The 21,736-nt window shown below is 37.3% G+C and overlaps 1 protein-coding gene across 26 annotated transcripts in view; it reads right to left on the bottom strand.

The window, feature by feature from the left end:
- Nucleotides 1-21,736, bottom strand: part of LOC113098631 (collagen alpha-1(XXV) chain-like) — a 564,810-nt gene that overhangs the window by 252,202 nt on the left and 290,872 nt on the right. For 7 of the 26 annotated variants that reach the window (XM_026263666.1, XM_026263674.1, XM_026263677.1 and 4 more), the window contains one exon: nucleotides 909-968. The exons of the other annotated variants lie outside the window; for them this stretch is intronic. In XM_026263666.1, the coding sequence (XP_026119451.1) occupies nucleotides 909-968 (60 nt within the window). The remainder of the gene's footprint in view (nucleotides 1-908; nucleotides 969-21,736) is intronic. 26 annotated transcript variants of the gene reach the window in all.

Raw genomic sequence — 21,736 nt, 5'->3', positions numbered from 1 at the left:
GGTGTGAAGTCAAAAGAGGTCAGAAGTCAAAAGTGAGAGAAGTCGGAGAGGAGAGTTGCATGAGGTCCCGGAAAGAGAAAGGGAAAAGGGAATAAAAAGGGTACAACAAATTAGATAAAAGTAGTTGAATTTGAGTCAGAGAACACAGTTCAGTACCTTCAAGCATTAGTAAAAGTTGACATTTTCCATGGTGGCAGCAATAAGCCTGTAATTACCACTTCATGGGTAAAAAAAAAATTGCAAAAAAACAAAAACAAGAGTCAACTTCTACTTACTGAAAGCACTGTAATCAAACTTTTTTTTTTTTTTTAGCCGAGGCAGAATACAGGAACTGCACACACTGAAACTGATCATGCAGATTTATTTGTCTTTGTCTATTTCCTCTAAATTAGACAATTACATAGTCCTGCTATCTAAAAGGGAGGCACCTGTTGCAGGAACAAAAAAAATTATTCTCCCATTATAGATTAAAATGTTGCATGATATGGCCAACTAATTATATTTGTGATTCTGGACATTTAAGCAGGAATTAAAGGAATCATATTTTTATGGTTTCTGGTTGGATTTGTGGTAGGCCAAAGAAATCAGTTTTGAAAACATCTCAATATTTTAGTTTAGTTTCTTTCTTGAGTTATTACCTTCACACAATCCAAGCATACAGTGGGAAAGAAACAGTTGCTCTGTTGTAAATGCATCAATTCCAGTCACCACACTGCATAATAATAACACAACTAGGAGTGTCAATGAACAAACATATTTTCTGATTGGTAAGAATGGATTCATCAGACACAGTTGTGTTTAGGTCAAGTCTGTCATTGCATAGGCATAGGGAACAAATGAGCTGTTGACACATCTCAGAGTGTGCTATCCATAGAGTCTGCCTTGGCCTTTTGGCTGCGCCAACAAACCTTCACAGTCAGGATTTGATTGCTGTGTAATGCAGCCAGAGTGGGTAGACTAGGAAGTCCCTGGGGACAAACAGCACAAAAATGGCACAATACAAATACAACACAGCATGAAATTAAAAGCCATTCACTCCACATAAGGGTGCTGTATCAGTTTTGCATCAGTACGACTCAATATGTCAAGTTTTTTGACAATGAGGCTTTTACACACTGCTGTGTTATGATGCAAAAGGAATTTTGATTTGATCTCAGCAGTTCACTTAGCTCAAAACAGACTATAGGTATTTCTTACTCATTTACTTTGGATCTGTGCTCTCGTATTGATTGCCAAGATCCTTAAATTTAAAGAGGAAAAATGTTTGTAGTCTTGCAGTATTTGCTATTTGATGCCTAATATCATAAACCTAAATAACTGAATATTTTTAAAATATTTTATGTATGTTTTTAAACTAGGCTATGTAGCCTACATGTTTAGTTTTTTTCTGACTCAATGGAATATTTAAAATAACAGCAAAACAACACATTAGCTAAAATGTAGGGAAATGTTTATAAGATAATCCTTAAATGTTATGGGAAGTTATTTGAATTTGCATGGCTCATTAAGTAGATGGATGCGAAGGAAACCACATCATCTTCTGTTTTGGCACTCAAGCAAAAGGTACTTACAAACAAAATTACTGATAAAACAAAGTAGTTATGATTTAAAGTAATGGGTCTTTTGAAAAAGAAAAAAAAAAGCAAGCTAATCATGTTTAGAATCATGTTTAGAAATATTTAAAAGTTGAAAAATAATAACAGACAAATATAAATTATGTATAAAAAAATGAATACTAAGGTAATATCTAACTAGAAGAGTTATGCTGTGTTGCTCCTGTCTATGTTTTATTCTTGTTTGTTTTACAATAGATTTTATCAATTTGTATAGAGACAGTCAAGTCAAGTCAAGTCACCTTTATTTATATAGCGCTTTAAACAAAATACATTGCGTCAAAGCAACTGAACAACATTCATTAGCAAAACATTGTGTCAATAATGCAAAATGATAAAGGCAGTTCATCATTGAATTCAGAGATACAGTCATCTCTGTTCAGTTAAATAGTGTCTGTGCATTTATTTCCAATCAAGTCAACGATATCGCTGTAGATGAAGTGACCCCAACTAAGCAAGCCAGAGGCGACAGCGGCAAGGAACCGAAACTCCATTGGTGACAGAATGGAGAAAAAAACCTTGGGAGAAACCAGGCTCAGTTGGGGGGACAGTTCTCCTCTGACCAGACGAAACCAGTAGTTCAATTCCAGGCTGCAGCAAAGTCAGATTGTGCAGAAGAATCATCTGTTTCCTGTGGTCTTGTCCTGGGGCTCCTCTGAGACAAGGTCTTTATAGGGGATCTGTATCTGGGGCTCTAGTTGTCCTGGTCTCCGCTGTCTTTCAGGGCAGTAGAGGTCCTTTCTAGGTGCTGATCCACCATCTGGTCTAGATACGTACTCCGGGTGACTGCAGTGACCCTCTGATCTGAGGCAGACACACTCTTGCCGTTTAAATCTTAATTTCAAGTGATATTGATGATTTGACTGCATGGATACTATTTAAACTGAACTGAGCTGGATGATAACATCACTGAATTCAATGATGAACTGCCTTTAACTGAAAAATAAGTGTTTACTATTGCATTAATGACACGCTATTTTCCTAATAAATGCTGTACAGTTGCATTGACAATCTTTATTGTTAAAAGCGCTACACTGTATAAATAAAGGTGACTTGACTTGACTAGTCTCAAGTCTGGTCAAGTCAAGTCAAGTCACCTTTATTTATATAGCATTTTTAACAATACAAATTGTGTCAAAGCAGCTTTATAGTATTTAACAGGAAAATAGTGTCCATTTTTCTCATTTTGCCGTGGAAAAATTTGGTTTTACAAATGTTAAAAAGGTGTCTGTCAAAGGAAATATTGCAATATTTGAAATATCTAATAGCACATATAGATTTCTAACTGATGACAAAGAATTGAGAGAGCATTGTTCTAGGTCATTACATGTTTGGATTTTTGGTACAATAATTAACACCTGTTTTTTGCTTTTTAATTTTTTTTATTTTGCTAGTCAAGAAATTAAGTCATCCAGTGTTCAACTATGCATTCTGTTATTTTTGTAAATTGGTATGCTTCGTAGGGCCGCAAAGTAATATAGAGCTTTGTATGCCATCTTGTTATCTCATTATTGTTTTAGTTGTTCCACCTGTGTTTCTCCCTTTCCTCTGTTCTCCATTTCCCCTAAACTCCACTCACCTGTTCTCTCATTACCTTATTCCTTCCACTCATCCGTCCGCTCACAGTTCCCCCGAGGTGGCGCCGGCGTCCATTTTCATATCCCCCAGATTGGCGGTGGTGTCCGCTCTCAGTTCCCCCGAGGTGGAGGAGGTCGTCCGCTCTCAGCTCCCCCGAGGTGGGGGCGGCGTACGCTCACAGTTCCCCCGAGATGGCGGAGGCGTCCACTCACAGTCTCCAAGAGGTGGCAGTGGCGTCCCGCTCTCAGTCTCCATGAGGTGGTGACGGTGTCCACTCTCAGCTCCCCCGAGGCGGCGATGGCGTCCGCAGACAATTCCCCCAAGGCGGCGGTGTCCATTTTCATTTCCCCCGAGTTGGCGGCGGTGTCCGTTCTCAATTCACCCGAGGTGGCGGTGGTGGCGACAGTGGTACCGTATGCTCTCAGTTCCCCTGAGGCGGCGCCATCCGCTCTCGCTTCCCCTGGGGCAAACCTTTCTACCGCTTTCTCCTGGCTCTCCATCCCTCCCCCTGATCCACCACCGTTCCGCCTCCCTCCATGATTTCTAACTTTGGAGTGTCTGGAATCCACTCCTTAAGGGAGGGGTTCTGTCACAATCTTCTGTCGTTCTGTCACTGTATTCTGTGAGTGATGTGTTTGTTTGGTGCGATGTACTCTCACCTGTTCTCTCGTTACCTTATTGCTTGATTCAATTTGTCCCTGCTGTTTACCTGATTGCTTTTCCTTTATAAGCTTCCTGTGTTTTCTGTTCTGGGCTCGTTTGTCTCACGTATATACTGGTTCATGTCGTTGATGTCTGGCTGTCCTGTGTTCAGTCTAGTTGTCTATGTCTATGTAACCGTATGCTTCTGTCTGCGTTGTGTTAATTCAGTGCAAAAAATGACAGGAGAGCGCCAGATTGGGTCTGCATAAGAGAATATATTTTGTTTTACAGGCCATCATGCCAGCTTCAGTTCAATTATACAGAGACACTCAGTTCGGGAGAAAGGCAGAAAAGAAAGAGAAAACGAAGGAACACAAAAATAGGGTTTTGTCAATGCATACCTGCATAAGAGAATATATTTTGTTTTACAGGCCGTCACACCAGCTTCAGCTCAATTACACAGTGATACTGCCAAAAAAACATAATATTCCCAAATGTTGTGAATAAAATAAATAAAAACAACTTAAACATTGTGTGTGTGACTTGTCCTCAACCAATGCTAACAACTAATCGGTAGCATGGAATACAGCATACCTCAGTTCGGGAGAAAGGCAGAAAAGACCGCTCAAAGATTAATACATCGGATATAGCTGCCTGGACCGAACCACTTTGTTGTAAGGGGGGGGGGGGGGGGGGGGGGGTCGAACCATCACCTCTTTATAGACCTTTTTTTAATGAATTTAATGGAATAATAATAATAATAATAATAATAATAATAATAATAATAATAATAAATCAAATAATAACAGAAAAATCTTGTGAAATAAAACCATTTTAAAATCATTACATCTAGTTGTAAGAATGAATGCTATTCTGTTTTTTTCCCCTTCGCGGTGGTTTCTGTTCTCTTTTTGTTTATTTTTATAATTTTTAAATAAATATCCTCATCTGCCTGCATTTGAGTCTTCACCTCTTCGATCACTGACAAGTATGATCAGCATAACATTGAACGCTAACACCATGCTCCCTGATGATATCTCCCAAGTGTAACATGTTATATGTGAAAAGTAACAGTCTTAGTGCTGAACCTTGAGGTACTTCATACTGCACTTGTGATCGGTATGATATCTCATCAATTTTCTAGTTTATTCAAAACCATAATATTCTATACTAAACCTAAACTAATCTTGACAAACAATATATATATATATATATATATATATATATATATATATATATATATATATATATATATTTATATCATATCATATCATTGGAGACCTTAGAGATTGTATTTTTCATATTTGACCATTGTTTTATATTTAAAATTATGTAGTGCCAGTAATTCATTAATTTGTGACAAGAAAATTTTGCAAAAAAAAAAAAAAAACCCACCAAGAAGTTGGCTTTTGTTACAAAAAGCTGATACATACACATACAATCACAAAAGCATATATTTGTATATATTTTTGGCTGCCAATAATTCAGACAAAACATCTTTTCTAGTTTTTATCAAAAACTTTGAGAATAAATTGAATATGTATATTTGTATGATTGATGTTGACAATGTAATGCATGGCAATTTCATGTATGATCATACATTAAATAAACTTTTTTTTTTTGATGTTTCTCTAACAACACTGTTTGTTTAAGATTTCTGATTAGAAAGAGCCCACCCTCATAACTTTATGCAGTAATGAACAGGGGAGATATTCAGATAAGTCTCAGTAAGCAGCCAGAGCTGTTTCTAAGGCCAATGTGTTTTCTGCCATAGTAATTGTTTTATTGTATATGGTCATATTAAATGTTTACATGTCATATTTATGGTTTAAAAAAAATCATTTACAACCTATCTAGAATGGTTTATTGCTGTTTGAATATTTTCTTTTTTTTTTTTTAAAAATCAAATCAGTCGTCTATTACAAATCATACAAGGAGCATGACTAGTACCTAGTGGACATTGTTGGTATAGCGACTAAACATAACAGAAACCTCATTTTTTGTGATATCAATGTCAAATTTGGAACACAACTTCTTTAGACTTAAGGCTTTTCAGTTTACATGAAATTAAATTCAACACACATTTTATTTATTTATTTTTTAAAACAAAATATAAATAAATATTAAATTACTTTTTTTTTATTACAAAAAATTCAACACCTATAACTTATTTGTTTTAAATTTTATTCAACTTCTTTTTTATGTACAAGAAACTTCCAAGTGTGTTTTTAAAAACGAGACCAAAATTAGGTTCATATTCCAAACCGAGGCGAGGTTTCATTTATACTGAAGCGTGTGTGACGCTCGCAGTGATTTCAGCTTCTGTCGTCTCTCTACATGAGGATGTAAACACATGAACAACATCTCCAGAACAGCTCTGAGAGAGCTTTCATGAGCTTCTTTCCCTTTGTTTGCCAAAAATAGTTGTAATTTTCAGTAGTTAAAAGATAAAAGAAAAGAATGTTTTATGTCTTCATTTGATAACCAGAAAACAATTTAATGCACAACACAGAATTTTTGAGGGGGAAAAAAAATCATAAGGCTTCTTTAATAAAAATAAAAATAAAATAATAATAATAAATTAATTTGTTTTATGGATTCAAATAATTGGACATGCTAAAACACAGGAGTAACAATGAAAAATAAGACATTTCATATGGCCCTAAACATGTAATTGTCCAATTCAATTTAATTAAAGTTAATTTGTATGGTGCTTTTTACAATACAAATAGTTACAAAGCAACTGTAAAGAAAATTATGTTTCTATTTAGTAATAGCTTATAAGTGGTGACTGTCAGTTTGTGCACGTATGACAGGATGTTTAGAAAAATTAATACAAGACGTAGTCAGCCAGACAATGAATATTATTAATATTATTAATAATTAATAATATTACCTGTTATATAATAATAATTATGTAATAATAATAATTGTTGTTAAACTTTTATTAAATTGATGTGAAAATGTATAACTTTCATGGTTTTAAGTAGATTTGCTTTTAGATGAATAAACTAAATATTAGAATTTAAATTATTTTTTTTTTAATAAAGAACTATTTTAGTTTTTGATCAGTATCCATTTGAAAAACTATTGTTTAATTCGGTATCGGCCACTGTGGTCCAACCTCAGTTTTGCCAAAATCCACTATTGGTCGACCTCTAATTAGGACCCACACAGGCTGGGTGATTACCCCCTGTTGGCCTCACTAACACCAATTCTGGCAGCAACCTAGTTTTCCCAGGAGGTCTCCCATCCAGTTACAAACCAGGCTTAACCCTGCTAAGCTTCAGCAACCAGTATTGGGTTGCAAGGCGATCTGACTGCTGGCAAAAATTTGGCATTAAGACCTTCAGTGTAAACAGCCTTAGTGAGAGCATTTGAGGAGTTATGTGTTGAATATGCACTTAGCTCTGAGAAGCTAAATGTTTTAAATGCATCTGGCTCTGAGAAGTTAGAAACACACTCTCAGTATATCCTCTAGTCAGTGTAACAACACTGTTGATTTACTGACTTCCTTTGACTCTGAGGAGTTAAAGGTGACATAGAATGCAAAAATCACTTTTATAAGGTGTTTGAACTAAGGCTGGGCAAAATGGAGCAAAAAATATATCTCGATATACAATATATATCTCGATATATTTACAGGATATATAACTCCCCAAAAACTACTACAAAAAGAAAAAAAAATATGCCAAATATTACGTTTAGGGACCTATGAAATGTTTTATTTTTTTCTTCACCATATGTTTTATTGTTACCTAATTCTGTGTTTTAGCATGTGTAATTATTTAAATGCATAAAAACAACTTAATTTTTGTAAAAAAAAAAAAAAAAAAATTTGATACTTGTTCTGTAGCCTCCGGGCTGGTTGATGATGCCGCTATGTTCACTGAGACAACACGCGAGGGGAGGGGGAACAAACGCAAGGAGGCGGCAGCGAGCACAGCACAGAGAAGACAAACAAGCAAAGTGGCGGAATCAGAATTAAATCTAAACAATATATCGATATATATGATATGTCAAAATCCATATTGTGTTTAAAAAATATTTAGATATATTTTAAATATCGAGATATCGCCCAACGCTAGTTTGAACACAGTTGTGTGGGCGCAATGTGTGAAAACAACCAGCCTATAATCGTAACAATCCACCCACTCATTGTTATATTATCCTAAAGGACCAGGTATACTTCAAAAGAAGTTAGTTTAGTTTGAAAAGGCTGAGCGAGTGTAGGCAATCTAGGTGCGAAACAGGCATCAATGCTCATAATATTATAGACAAAGTAATAATGTTTAGCAGCAGTTCAGAGTCAAGTATCATGTTTGCAATACAAAACATCCATAAACAGCCCTTTATGGGAAGTGAGACTGTCTCATAGTCTGTAAAACTTTAGCATGATGTGGAAAAAAAAATATTGGAGTCAGTTTGTTACTTTATTTTATTAGTGTTCATTTACTATATTAAACTAGATAAATTGTTACATATTTTTGATTTTATGTGGTGTCATGATTTACTTTTGATACAAACAAAGGTTTATTATTATTATATGTTCGTTTAGCATTTCATTATTATATATTCTTTAAATTTGCTTAATAAAAAAGAACTACAGCAGCAGTATAGTGTAACATTTATTTGAAACATGTCTTTGGCACTTGCTACCTTATATCTTTACTCTTTCCTTTCATTCTTTTCATGTCTTTGGAACAACACTCCAGTGTATTCATGTTGCTAGTGACTAGGCTGGAGCTATTGTTCTCTCTTACCAGACCTTCGTTGAATGAGAAACTAACCAAAAAAAAATTGCACGTCAAAGGTGGGGGAGTTTCAGAACACACCCACCGATTGTGTAACCGCCACGGACCAATAGAAACTCAAAAGTGTTTAGGAGCTGAAACAAACTCCCCAGAAAGTTATTTTTGGTCAGCTGTTTCGAACTGCCAAAACAAACTCTCAACTAACTTCGTTTTGGCCTGATTTGTTTTTAAAATTACTTCATACCAGTTCATTCTTTGATTTTGTTTTAAATATATTGGGGACGTAAAAATCTAAAACAGTCTCTCCACACTAGCAGTTTCAGATTTCTCACTACTATGATGTCATACTCGGGGAAAGTCCCACCTATGTGTGACGCTCTCTGCCCTATTAGCATATACACAGCCCTGAGTGAAAAGCAGCGGTCCGCCATTACTGTTTTCTTGCTTTTGCTGTAGGTACAATGTAAGTGCCAAAGAGCCATCGGAACAATGGAGTCTCCATAGACCACAGAGGACACTGTGGTTAAATTTCATTATCTAATGTCCCAGAAAACAGGGAAATGTCCTATACGTTTGTGCTAACATTTTACACTGGACTGCCTCACACATGAGTGTCAGTTCAACTCCAGAGTTGTACAAAGATTGCTTCTGAAAGACGGATCAATACCAACGCTTCATGCGCAAACTTCCAGAAATCCAGACAAAGCATCACGCATCATATTTTGTTTTCCAAAAAAGCTTCTTGATTCTCTGTAAGGCTAATGTTGCAAAAGCTACCACTGACTCTGCCTGTTTTCACTAATGCTGCCTTGACGTGCTACCAGAATGGAATGTGATAGTTAAAAATAACATTTGAAAGCAATGTGAGGTCAGTAACATGGTCATCACCGTAGCACCTGGACGACCTGCACATAGTCTAAGAAAAATGGTTGCAGGAAACTCATTTTTCATAGTATCTTCTTCAGATTTGAAATAGAAACTCATGCGACATGTGACTTTCAGCCCATTAGTTATCTAGACTGCTATATGAAATAAAAATATATAAGAAAAATCAATGTGGTAAAAAAAAATTTTTCAAGACACTGCACTCTCTATAACTTTTTATCTTTTTGAGCATTATCAACTCTATTATCAACTTGGATGATGGACAGTAAAGCCCAAAGGTCTTCTTTCCAAAGACAACAAAATTGAGTTTGTAGTACATTGAAGTCAGGAACTATTAAAATTTTTATATAGGTAGGTCGTTTTCAGTTGTGAGTCCCATATTGGGGGGTGCTGGTTAACAGTTTGAAGTTAAATTATTCTATCTAATGAATGTTGAGAGTTCAAAATCAAGAGCTCCAATCCATGAGCTCAACCATGAAAACCTAACCCTCTTTTGTTTGTGGTATACTATCTCAGTCTAAATTACATTCACACTGGTGTTTTAGGAAACCAAACAAATTAAAATATGTCGGGTGATGTGGAATAAAAACTTTTTTATTTTAGGAGTCGTGGCAGTAGAGGCGGTGCAACTATGACATGTGAATAATCTCTCCAACTCTAAAGTGAAACTAAACTGCAGAGCAAATACAAACCATGCCGAGCCAAACTATGCTGTACCTTACTGAGCCATGCCAAGCCGAGTCGTAACACTCAGTGCAAAAGCACTGTGGAGGCGGAAGCGTGGTTTAGCGAAGCCTGCAGCAGGAGAGAGAGTCGAACGAAAAAAATCAACACCTGTCTCTTGTTTCAGTAATTGGCGTGGAGAGAGTATTTAACGCCAGGGGAAACGGGTTCCTGAAACCCGTCAGACAGGGGGTTAGGGGGAGTCCTGTCTCAGGAGATCGAGGGAGAGGAACGGCCGGTGCTGTACATTAGTCGCAAGCTCTCTAGGAGAGAGACTAAGTACAGCACTATTGAAAAAGAATGCCTTGCCATCATGTGGGCCGTCCTCACCCTCCACTACTATCTCCTGGGACAGGAGTTCACCCTCTGTTCGGACCACGCCCCCCTGCAATGGCTCCACCGCATGAAAGATACCAATGCGCGGATCACTCGGTGGTATCTGGCTCTACAGCCTTTTAAGTTCAAAGTGATCCACAGACCGGGTGTCCAGATGGCTGTGGCCGTCTTCCTCTCCAGAAATGGGGGGGGGGGGGGCTGCAATTTTGCATTTTGCTTAATAAAAGCATCAGCAGTCAAGCCGACCCCTCGTCCTCTTTCTTTCCATCCATGAACCTTTGTACAAGCACCAATACTAGACGTCAAAAGGTTTGATAGAACTGGTTGGAAGACCTACCAAGAGAGCATTGCAGTAGTCCAGCCTGTACAGAACAAGAGCTTGAACAAGGAGTTGTGCAGCATGTTCCGAAAGAAAGGGCCTGATCTTCTTGATGTTGAATAAAGTAAATCTGCAGGATTGGACAGTTTTAGCAATGTGGTCTGAGAAAGTCAGCTGATCATCAATCATAACTCCAAGGCTTCTGGCTGTTTTTGAAGGAGTTATGGTCGATGTGCCTAACTTGATGGTGAAATTGTGATGAAAGGATGGGTTTGCTGGTATCACAAGCAGTTCTGTCTTGGCAAGGTTGAGTTGAAGGTCATGGTCCATCATCCAGCAAGAAATGTTAAAATGTATGTCTAATATTTTAGAAAATGTTGTGTCTACTTAATTGTGCTCCTTCCTGCAAAAAAAATGATCTGTATGAAGAATTTCAGTCAGGTTTCAGGCCTCACCACAGCACAGAAACTACACTTGTTAAAATTACAAATTACTTGCTTCTTGTGTCAGATCAAGGCTGCATCTTATTGCTAGTTTTACTTGGATCTTAGTGCTGCGTTCGACACCACAGATCATGACATATTCATAGATCGATTACAAAACTATACAGGTATTCAAGGGCAGGCTCTGAAATGATTTTGATCCTATCTGTCAGATCGCTACTATTTTGTTTATTTAAATGGGTAGTCATCTCATTTATCACCAGTAAAATTTGGAGTGCCACAAGGATCTGTCCTAGGTCCTCTGCTATTTTCAATATACATGTTGCCCCTTGGTAATAATATAAATAAATAAATAAAAACATTTAAATTTAAAATTTAAATTTAAATTTATGCATTTAGCAGACGCTTTTATCCAAAGCGACTTACAGTGCATTCAGGCTATCAATTTTTACCTATCATGTGTTCCCGGGGAATCGAACACACAACATTGCGCTTGACAAATCCAACGCTCTACCAGTTGAGCTACAGGAACACTAAATACAAAAAAATGGGATTAGTTTCCACTGATATTTTGATGATTCTCAACTATATATCTCAACGAGACCAGATTGTAACTAGTGGTGTGCCGGTTTCAGAATTGATGATGACGGTTATGACGTGTGTCAAATGTGACGGTTCATAACAAAACCGTCGGGGGGGTGGGGTGGATCTGCCGTAGAGTCAATTGGTTGTTCTTGGAGATAGCGGGTTAACTCCGTGTCAGCGTGCGCTATGATCGGTAAAGGGGCAGAGATTTCAGACCTCCCGTTAATTAAGGAGATCTGTCACAAAACTCATTAAGTGGTAAAAACCATGTCTCCCGATATATTGCGCATCTTATGATCCTATCTAAAAAATGTTTGTAAAAATATTTTAATGACACGGTTTCATTAATGAAATGACCGGTCTCACGGTTATATACTAACCGTAACACCCCTAATTGTAACAGTCAACAACATCAAATGTAGGGGGATCAATCACTATAGAATACCATAATATATTTCCTTTAAGAGCACACAACTACAACATCAAATACCATACATGTCTAAACCATATATTTTGTAACAAGTCTGTCCCTATCTAGAGGCAAAACCTTTTAAATGTCCATTCAACCTTAAAGTTCTGAATAACCACAAATGTCCTAGGTTCATCAAAGTATTGTAGATGTTTAGGATGTTAAAAGGATACAGTCCAAGTTCATCCACAGTGCTAATCCAGAGTAGAGTAGATAGCAATTCAGAAGAAAGACCAAAGTTGAAGTAGATATTAAATTAAAAAACATTGAACAGTTGAGCTGAGATCCCCTCAAAATTAAGTGGATACAAAAACCCTCTAGACAAACAAAAACAATACAACATGAGGTCCTGGAAGCAAAGTAAATTACCAACTGTAAAGCCTCCGACGATATTAAAGAAACAATAAAGTAACTTACATTGAGGTGTAGAACACCAATGTTCCTCAATAAGTGTTTGAGTAAACATGGGGAGAGCAAACATTCCCAGCTCACAAGTGTCCCTTCTCAAACTTCCTACTCCTCTTATTCTCTGTGTCAGAGAAAATTCACCGATAACGACTCCCTAATGCCCCCTTATGACCAGGAGTAAAATTACAACTCACTTGAAATAAGAAAGTAAAGTAACAGCTTACTAGATCTGTTACGAGATTAAACTTGTAAATTATCTAAGCTAACAGAGTGTGTTAAAAATTTAAAAGACTGGATTACCAATACTTTTCTCCTATTAAATTTGGAAAAGACAGAGATATCACTTATTGGACCAAAAAAACAGTACTCAGAATATCGTAGATTACAATTTGCAACTAGACGGATGTACTGTTACTTTCTTTACAGTCAAAAAACTGGCTATTATATTAGACAGCAACTTGTATTTTGAAAACAATATTTCCCATGTTACAAAAACTGCATTCTTCTATCTTAGAAACATTGCCAAGCTACGAAACATGTTACCTGTTTCTGATGCAGAAAGGCTAGTTCATGCATTCATGACCTCTAGACTGGACTATTGTAATGCACTTCTAGGTTGTTGTCCTGCTTCTTCAATAAACAAGCTACAGGTAGTCCAAAATGCAGCGACTAGAGTCCTTCCCAGGTCAAGAAAATATGATCATATTATCCCAATTCTACAGTATCTGCACTGGCTACCTATTAAGTTCCTTATCAGTTACAAATTATTATTACATATCTAAGGCCCTAAATGGTTTAGCTCCTGCGTACCTAACTAGCCTTCTACCATGCTACAATCCATCATGCTCCCTAAGGTCATGGAATGCTGGACTTTTCATAGTTCCTAGGATAGCAAAGTCCACTAAAGGAGGTAGAGCTTTTTCGCATTTGGCTCCCAATCTCTGGAATAGCCTTCCTGATAATGTTTGGGGTTCAGACACACTCTTTCTTGTTTAAATCTAGATTAATAACACATATCTTTTGCCAAACATTTAAATAATGCATCTCATAATTTGTGACTGCTTTTGCATCTGATCAAATGCTGATTATTATTCTTTAGCTTGGGTTAAACTAATTAATTTTACTTGGTTGGAACAGCAGCTATGCTAATTATGTCTCTATTTTTTTCTCTGTTTTGCCACAGGATTTACATCCCGTGGTAACTGGGATATACACAAGCTCCAGTCTGGATCCAGAACACCTGAGAAGAGATGATGCTGACCCTCAGAGGACCTCAGATGATGCTAACCCTGAAACAACACACAGAACTACCAAATATTGCTACAAGTGTGATTGCACAATATAATAATTGCTGTCAATTGCTGTGTTCATCGTCTGGTTGACTACGTCTTGTATTCCTTTTTCAGAATTTTTTTGTCAAATGCACATATTCTGACAGCCACCACTGATAAGCTAATCGTAAATATTGTAGAAACTTAATTTTCTGTTAAGTTGCTATGCAATGATTTGTATTGTAAAAAGTGCTATACAAAACTTGAATATAATTTAAAGGTCCCCTTCTTCGTGATCCCATGTTTTTAACTTTAGTTAGTCTGTAATGTTGTTTTAGAGTATAAATAATATCTGTAAAATTCTAAAGCTCAAAGTTCAATGCGAAGCGAGATATTTTATTTAACAGAATTCTCCTACAAAAAACGACCCGTTTGGACTACATCCCTCTAGTTCCTGCAGGAATGACGTCACTAAAACAGTTTTTTGACTAACCTCCGCCCACATGAATTCACAAAAGGGGGGCGTGGTCTTGTTGTGCTCTGACGGAGAAGAAGTAAGAGCTGCGTTTGTGTTTGCCATGTCGTTGAAACGCTGTTATTTTCATCTCGGAGTCCAATCATCTTTGTTTGGGCTTCCCAGGGACGCTGTACTTGGAGATTAATGGTTACAATTTATGTTTAACTTGGTTCCCTAAAATTTTAATCCACATGTAAAACTATGAGCAGCACATTTTGCTGAGGACAGCTTGCTGAGGACAGCTTCCTCAATCTCAATCAGTTTCATGCCGGATTTGCACAAAGATTATTCTTGAAAGATGCTGACGTCACTTCCTGTTTGTTGTTGGCATCTGTACTGCGTTTGAGCCCCGTCACTATATTCTTTTCATCGACTATTTTTAACTTAAAATCTATTTTATACACCATCGTTTCAGTTTATATAACGTGTGAATATATCCTCTATTGTATTATACAACAAAAACAATCAGAGCGCCTCGCTATCACTAGTTTTATTTTGATCTCCGGGTCCGCTATTAGATTATAGCACGTTAGCATCAGCAAGCGTGGTTGCTGCTAACTGCGCTTATATTGCTAATACTCTATTCACACAAATTACCACTGCTGTACTCACTGTTACTTGCTTTAATGGAGGATGAATGTCTACCTTTGATTGCAGGTGGGAACACGCTCGAGGCCGTGGGGAAGAAGGTTCGTGACCTGGAGGAGAGGCAGGCCCAGCTGAGAGAGCGGAGAGCCGCGCTGGAATCATCCCAGGCTGACGCTCACAAGTTCAGGGTAAGTATACAGCATGCTGTTAACAGTCCCACCATGTCTACTCTGTGTGTTTCTCTGCACAGGCCCGGTGCACCCAGGACGTGATCTTCCCAGGTGTCCTTCACTGCGACGCCGGGACACCACGGACCCCGGGTGCATCCACAGCGGAGGACGCGAGCCGGGCCCCCGGGCGACGACTTCTCCCCCTCCTGCCTTCGAGATCTCCATCCGGAACCGCTTCGATCCCCTCCGCGAGACAGGATGCGACACTGTGATCATTGGAGATTCCATCGTCCAACACATCCGTGCTACTTAGCCGAAGGTAAAGTGCACACTCATTGAGTGCCTGGTGCTCGTGTTCTCGATGTTTCTGCGCAGATACCCACGATCCTGAAGGCCGACGAGAGCCCCAGAGCAGTCGTGCAGCGAGCTGCGGCAGACCGAGACGCTAAAGAGGGACTTCAGCAACCTGACCGAGACGGTTCGCAGCACTACGCACGCGGCGACGTTCATCTTGTCAGGACCACTGCCCACGTATCGACGAGGACACGAAAGGTTCAGTAGACTTTTTGCTTTAAATTAATGGTTGTTGTCATGGTGTAAAGAACAGAGACTGCTATTTGTTAATAACTGGAATGGAGCTGCTCTCTGACAACATCTCTGACAACTATATCTCATGGAATCGATCTTACTGCTATAGATATTGTATCTCAAAGTGACGATATTAAAGACCATTTCCTTGTATCGTGCATGCTGCATATAACTGATATTAACTATACACTAACTAGACATCCAAAACGCCGCTTTTGCCGCCACTCCTACCGCCGCGGCGGCGGTGTAAAGTGCATTTGCAGCCTTTGACCGCTGAGTGGCGCTTTAACCACAAGTTATCAAACAAGCGCATCAAAGCACATTTTCGCAAATAGATGTCAGTTTTGCCTCGCTGATGTGTTACATTTGACTGCTTCAGTCACGGAAAATGAAAGAAAAGCACTATAGTTTAAATATTTAATATATTTAATATTTAATACTCACAGAAGAAAGTTTGGTATTTATGAAGTTATATGCATTTCTTAGAACGAGAAAGAGAAAGAGTCTGTGCTTATATTTTCTAAGCTACATGGTATTAAACCATATTTTAGATTGGACACATTTAAAAGGTGTGCAGTATTATTTATATTATATTAATTATGCATTATATTATTCGAAATAAATTGTGGTGTACTTTGCATCCGAGCATTAAAAGTGGTAGCCTATTTTAGGGGGGTAGGCTACATGGATTAATATGCAAAATGTCAATATTTTAATATATTATGCCTACATTTTAATTTATATTTTATATATAAATATATTTTTCCTTTAATAAAACAACATGCATTTTTGTTATTCGTTACCTGCCCTTTATTTTGACATAACCTATTGGGGAAAAGACATTTGTCTGTAAACTGATTAAGAAATTGTTGCATGTTTAAATGTGAAGCAGTGTATAATTTCGTTCCCATTATTTAGGCCTAATTTGCCTAAAACAAGAAATGAATAAAATTAAACCGGCACGATTAAATCTTTGAAACTCTAAAGAATTAATAAAACATCCTCACAACTAAACGCAAGTTCTCTCATTATAATCAACAACATTCACACAATGTAAAAAAAAAAGCTTTAGTAATTGACAACTAAAGTACTTTTAAAGGGAACCTTCTTTACTTGCTTTTAAAGTAGGATAATATCATATGGCCTAAAAAAAAAAAATCCCATTTTTTTTTTTTTTTTACGAAGACATTTTTACAAAACAAGTTTTAATATAGTTCTTTATCATTCATTTAGCAGTCAAATTAATAACTGCAACAAGATGATTAATTTAATACTAGCCCATCATGCATTTAACCATCCACTCAGCTTTAAGAGCTGTTCAGATTAAAACTGGCAGCTCAGCAGTAAATCAGTGTCATGGATGGAGGACCTGTTAATATTTTTTTCTAGTTTATATTTCCATCTCGTTATGCCGCTGATTTAGATTTTTATTTTTATTTTTATTTTTTTCTAATAGAACTTATTTGTAAATAGAGCAGTCACTGTCTGTGTCTACACCAGACGCCAGAGTTGTCATCTGTGTCCCACAGCGAAAAGTGTGTCTAAACTTGATGACATCACACTATAGTGTCAAATCATCTGAACGCAGTGTCAGAACATTTCATCATAAACAGAACGAGCATCGGGGATCGTCTCCAGTGTATCTGTGTTCTGTTGTATTTTGTTCGATCGTTCCACTCCAGACCGGTGTAGACCTGGCATGCGTTTTTTATTGTTTTATTTATTTTTTATTTTTTTTACAGCCCTGCTTGTTTTAACGTTTTTATTAAATATCTGTATTGACTGCATGGTCATATTATCAAATTATTTACTGCCATGCGACCTACAAAAGTAAAGCTTGGCGAGTCGATGAACGAACATTGCTGCAGGTTGATTTTTGGCGGATGCTCGTTTGGTCAGGTTAAACATCTCTCTCACTCGCAGCAGAGTCTGTGAGCAGCAACAACTTCCCCTCCACGCGAACTGATACCAGAAACACGCTCCGCCTTCACCCAGTGAATAAAGTATTTCAGTATGTTTGAAATGTTATGTTCATAACAAAGCATATAAAATAATAATAATAGGGATGCACCGAATGTTCGGCAACCGAAATTATTAAGTAAATTAATAAGTAAAAAGGCAGAATAAATTTTGCCGAACAATGACGTTTTTAATGACGCAATCAAATAACCCGCGTAGAGTGAGAGGCGCGCGCTTTATGCAGCAAACTTGTCAGCAGTGTGGAAGCACTTTAAAAAGTGTCAGATAAAGAGACAAAAACGGCCGTTTGCAGACATTGTTCTGGATTTGGGAAAGCCGCTAGGTGATGGAGATGGTCAGGTGATGCACAGCGCAGTAGATGAAAACAGAGAGCAGAGAGTAAACGGGCTCGTACTACAGATGAGCCGCGCACAGTCTCGCTGTCTGACATGCTCGATGAGATCCTCCAAGAGAATAACCCATTTACAAGACAGAGGACAAGCTCGACCGCTCAACAGTTAGATGGGCAGTGTTGTGCCTGAACGCGTTCATTGAACGATAGTTCATGAATGAACTCGTTCATATTTTGGGCGAACGTGAACTGAACGTGCTGTATTAATGCCTGATGAACGTTACTGTCAACTTGTTCATTCTGGTGTCTGTGAACGGCACGCTCTCTCAAGTTAACTTCGTTCAATAGGGTGCCAGATTTCTATAGAGCTTTCCAGGCGAAAACCCGGCTAAAACACACCGTAAACGGGTCTTAATATGTAGCGAAAAAACACCCAATCTGGCAACACCAGCCACTAGTGTCGCACCGCCGTCCGCCGCATGCGTGACGCGTCATCAAAAAAAAAACAAAAACAAAGAAAAGAAAAAAAAAGGCGACAGCAGCATGTAGCAAGAAGGCGTATGATCATTTAAAATAATTTTATGATGTTTATGACAAGGTCGGTGAGAATGGGAGACAAAACATTAAAGCAACAAGGGGGAAGTGCTGTCCCCTCAATGCTAATGTAAACCCTGGTTGGATAAGGATTCAAAATTGGATATGACATGAAGATGAAATCTGACGCATAGCTTCATTGTTAAAACTGATAAAATAATTGCTGTCTGTGTTTCTATATGGGCTGTGGCAATAATTGTGAAAAAATAATAACTTGCAGCAACATATGGAAAAAAAGAACTATGAACTCAATTTTGTAGTTTGAACTTTGAACTGAACTAGTTCATTTTAAAATTTGTGAATTGAACTTTGAACTAGTTCATGTAGAAAGTGAACTTTCTCAACACTGTAGATGGGTATCTCTCAGAAGTCCCCATCCCCACGAGCAATAACCCTCTCGAATTTTGGAGGACCAATCAAAAGCATTTATTAATCTTAATGTTAACATTTACTAATACAGTATTAAAATAAAGTATCACATTTGTAATTTCTGAATTAAAAAGTATCAAAAGTGGTAGGCCTATTTGTTAAAATTGTTAATGCACTTATACTAACATGAACTAAATATTTTTTTATTATCTTACATTAACGAAGATTAATAAATACCATAACAAATGTATTGCTCATTGTTAGTTAATGCAATAATGTTAACAAACATTGTAAAGTGTTACTACCTATATTTTATATGTATTTTGTGAAAATTTAACTATTTTCAGTGTAGTAAAATAGTAGGCCTACACTGGGTTTCAACCATTTCATTATCTTGAAGACATTGTTCGTTTTGAAATGAGCAACTGTCAGAAAACTGCAATAAAATTTCCAACTATTCTGCAGGTACTTGTCTGCTCCATGCACACGCACCAACAGTGAGATACTGTTTAGTGCTGCATCTCATGTCCATACCTGCAAACTCAGAAGGACTGAAAAAGGTGACAGATTGGCAAAATAAATGGAAAATATGCGAAACACTGCGTTCGGTATTCGGCCTTCGGCCAAGCATTTCATTATTATTCGGCTTCGGCTTCGGCCAAGAATTTCATTTCGGTGCATCCCTAAATAATAATAATTAAAAAAAATAACAGGAGGGTTTCAAAGTGGCTTAAGCTATGTGTAAACTTTTTCCCTATATCACATGCCAAAAAAATAACATTGTAAGCATTAGCTACATCTTTAATTGCTGCTTTCTGCTTTGAAAATTTTGTTAGTGATGAAAATAACATGCTGATAATGTAGCACTGTAAGCAGTGTTGTGCCTGAACGCGTTCATTGAAGGATAGTTCATGAACTCGTTCATATTTTGGGCGAACGTGAACCGAACGTGCTGTATTACTGCCTGAGGAACGTTACTGTCAACTCATTCATTCTGGTGTCTGTGAAAGGCACGCTCTCTCAGGTTAACTTCGTTCAGTAGGGTGCCAGATTTCTATAGAGCCTTCCAGGCGAAAAACCGGCTAAAGCACACCGTAAACGGGCCTTAATATGTAGCGTACCTTAATTCTACTCCCCATAAATAAAACACCTGATGCTGTCGGGAGCTGACCAATTTTGTGAGATTCAGTTTGAAAGGAGTAACACAAAGAAGTTGCGATTGTAACGCCTGTGTTATACTTTCCGCATGAGCAATCCGAACGCGTACACGGCCAGCGCGGACGTAGACTTCTTCAATTTATACTTCTGAATGCGAAGGCTGATGGCCAGCTCTGCAATTGCCCAGAATTATTGCACATCGCTGTCTTTATATTCTTTTATTGACGGATTGCACAGGTAGCAATGAGTATCTTCACTCTGCCTGCACATGTGCAATTTTGTTTTTGAAGCCAACTGACCACGCGCACCTGTCCGCGCAGTCGTCTGCTAGAGCCTCTGCACACACTCTCCAATGACGCTTTATACTTCACGCTAGGGCTGCACGATTCTGGATAAATTGAGAATCACGATTTTTTGATGTCATATAGAGATCACGATTCTCCTACGTTTCTTTATTATTATTATTACTATTAACATTATCATTATCACAAGTATATAAATTAATTATTTTATTTTGCAAGGATTCTTTAAATTGATCAAGTGTGACAAAGACATTTATAACAAAATATTTCTATTACACACAATTATTGTTCTTCTGAACTTTCTATCAAAGAAACCTGAAAAAAATCTACTCATCTGTTTTCAACATAATAATAATAATAATAATAATAATAATAATAATGTTTTTTTTTGAATGGCAAAACAGCATATTAGAATGATTTCTGAAGATCATGTGACACTGAAGACTGGAGTAATGATGCTGAAAATACAGCTGCACACCACAGAAATAAATTACATTTTAAAATACATTCAAGTGAAAGCAGTTATTTTAAATGGTAAAAATATTTCAAAACTTTACTGTTTTTGCTGTACTTTGGATCAGATAAATATAGTTTGGTGAGCAGAAGAGACTTTAAAAAAACATTACACATCTTATGGTTCAAAAACTTTTGACTGGTAGTGTATATATAATATATTTAAAACCCCAGTTTTTTTAATATTAGAATGATGAAAAAGTTGTTTAGGACACTGATTCAACGACTCACTCATAAACCTACTACACTTGTTTCATTTCTGGATGAATCAGCGTTTTTGAACGATTCTCTTGAATGAAAAATTAATTCATTGACAAATAAATTAAGACACTTGTCGCCACCTATTGGTGAAACAATGCAATCGACACAAACGTTATTTAAAGCGCAGTACTTTCAAAAGGGGATTTGTTATATTTTGATCGCTGCCATATAGACATCAATGTTTATATTTAAACTATAAACTTTATCCCAGTATTTCTGTGATAATATAAATGACTGTAAGACAGATATAATACTGTGTAGTTGAAAAGACTGTTTGTGAAGATGTTTCTTAACCAAACATGTTAAGAGCTCTCTCTGTGTCAGCAGTGCGCGCACGGA

Source organism: Carassius auratus, unplaced genomic scaffold (genome assembly GCF_003368295.1).
Source record: "Carassius auratus strain Wakin unplaced genomic scaffold, ASM336829v1 scaf_tig00216597, whole genome shotgun sequence".
Lineage (NCBI taxonomy): Eukaryota > Metazoa > Chordata > Actinopteri > Cypriniformes > Cyprinidae > Carassius > Carassius auratus.
Note: the sequence above shows the minus strand (reverse complement) of the source record. Positions and strands in the feature narration are given on the sequence as shown.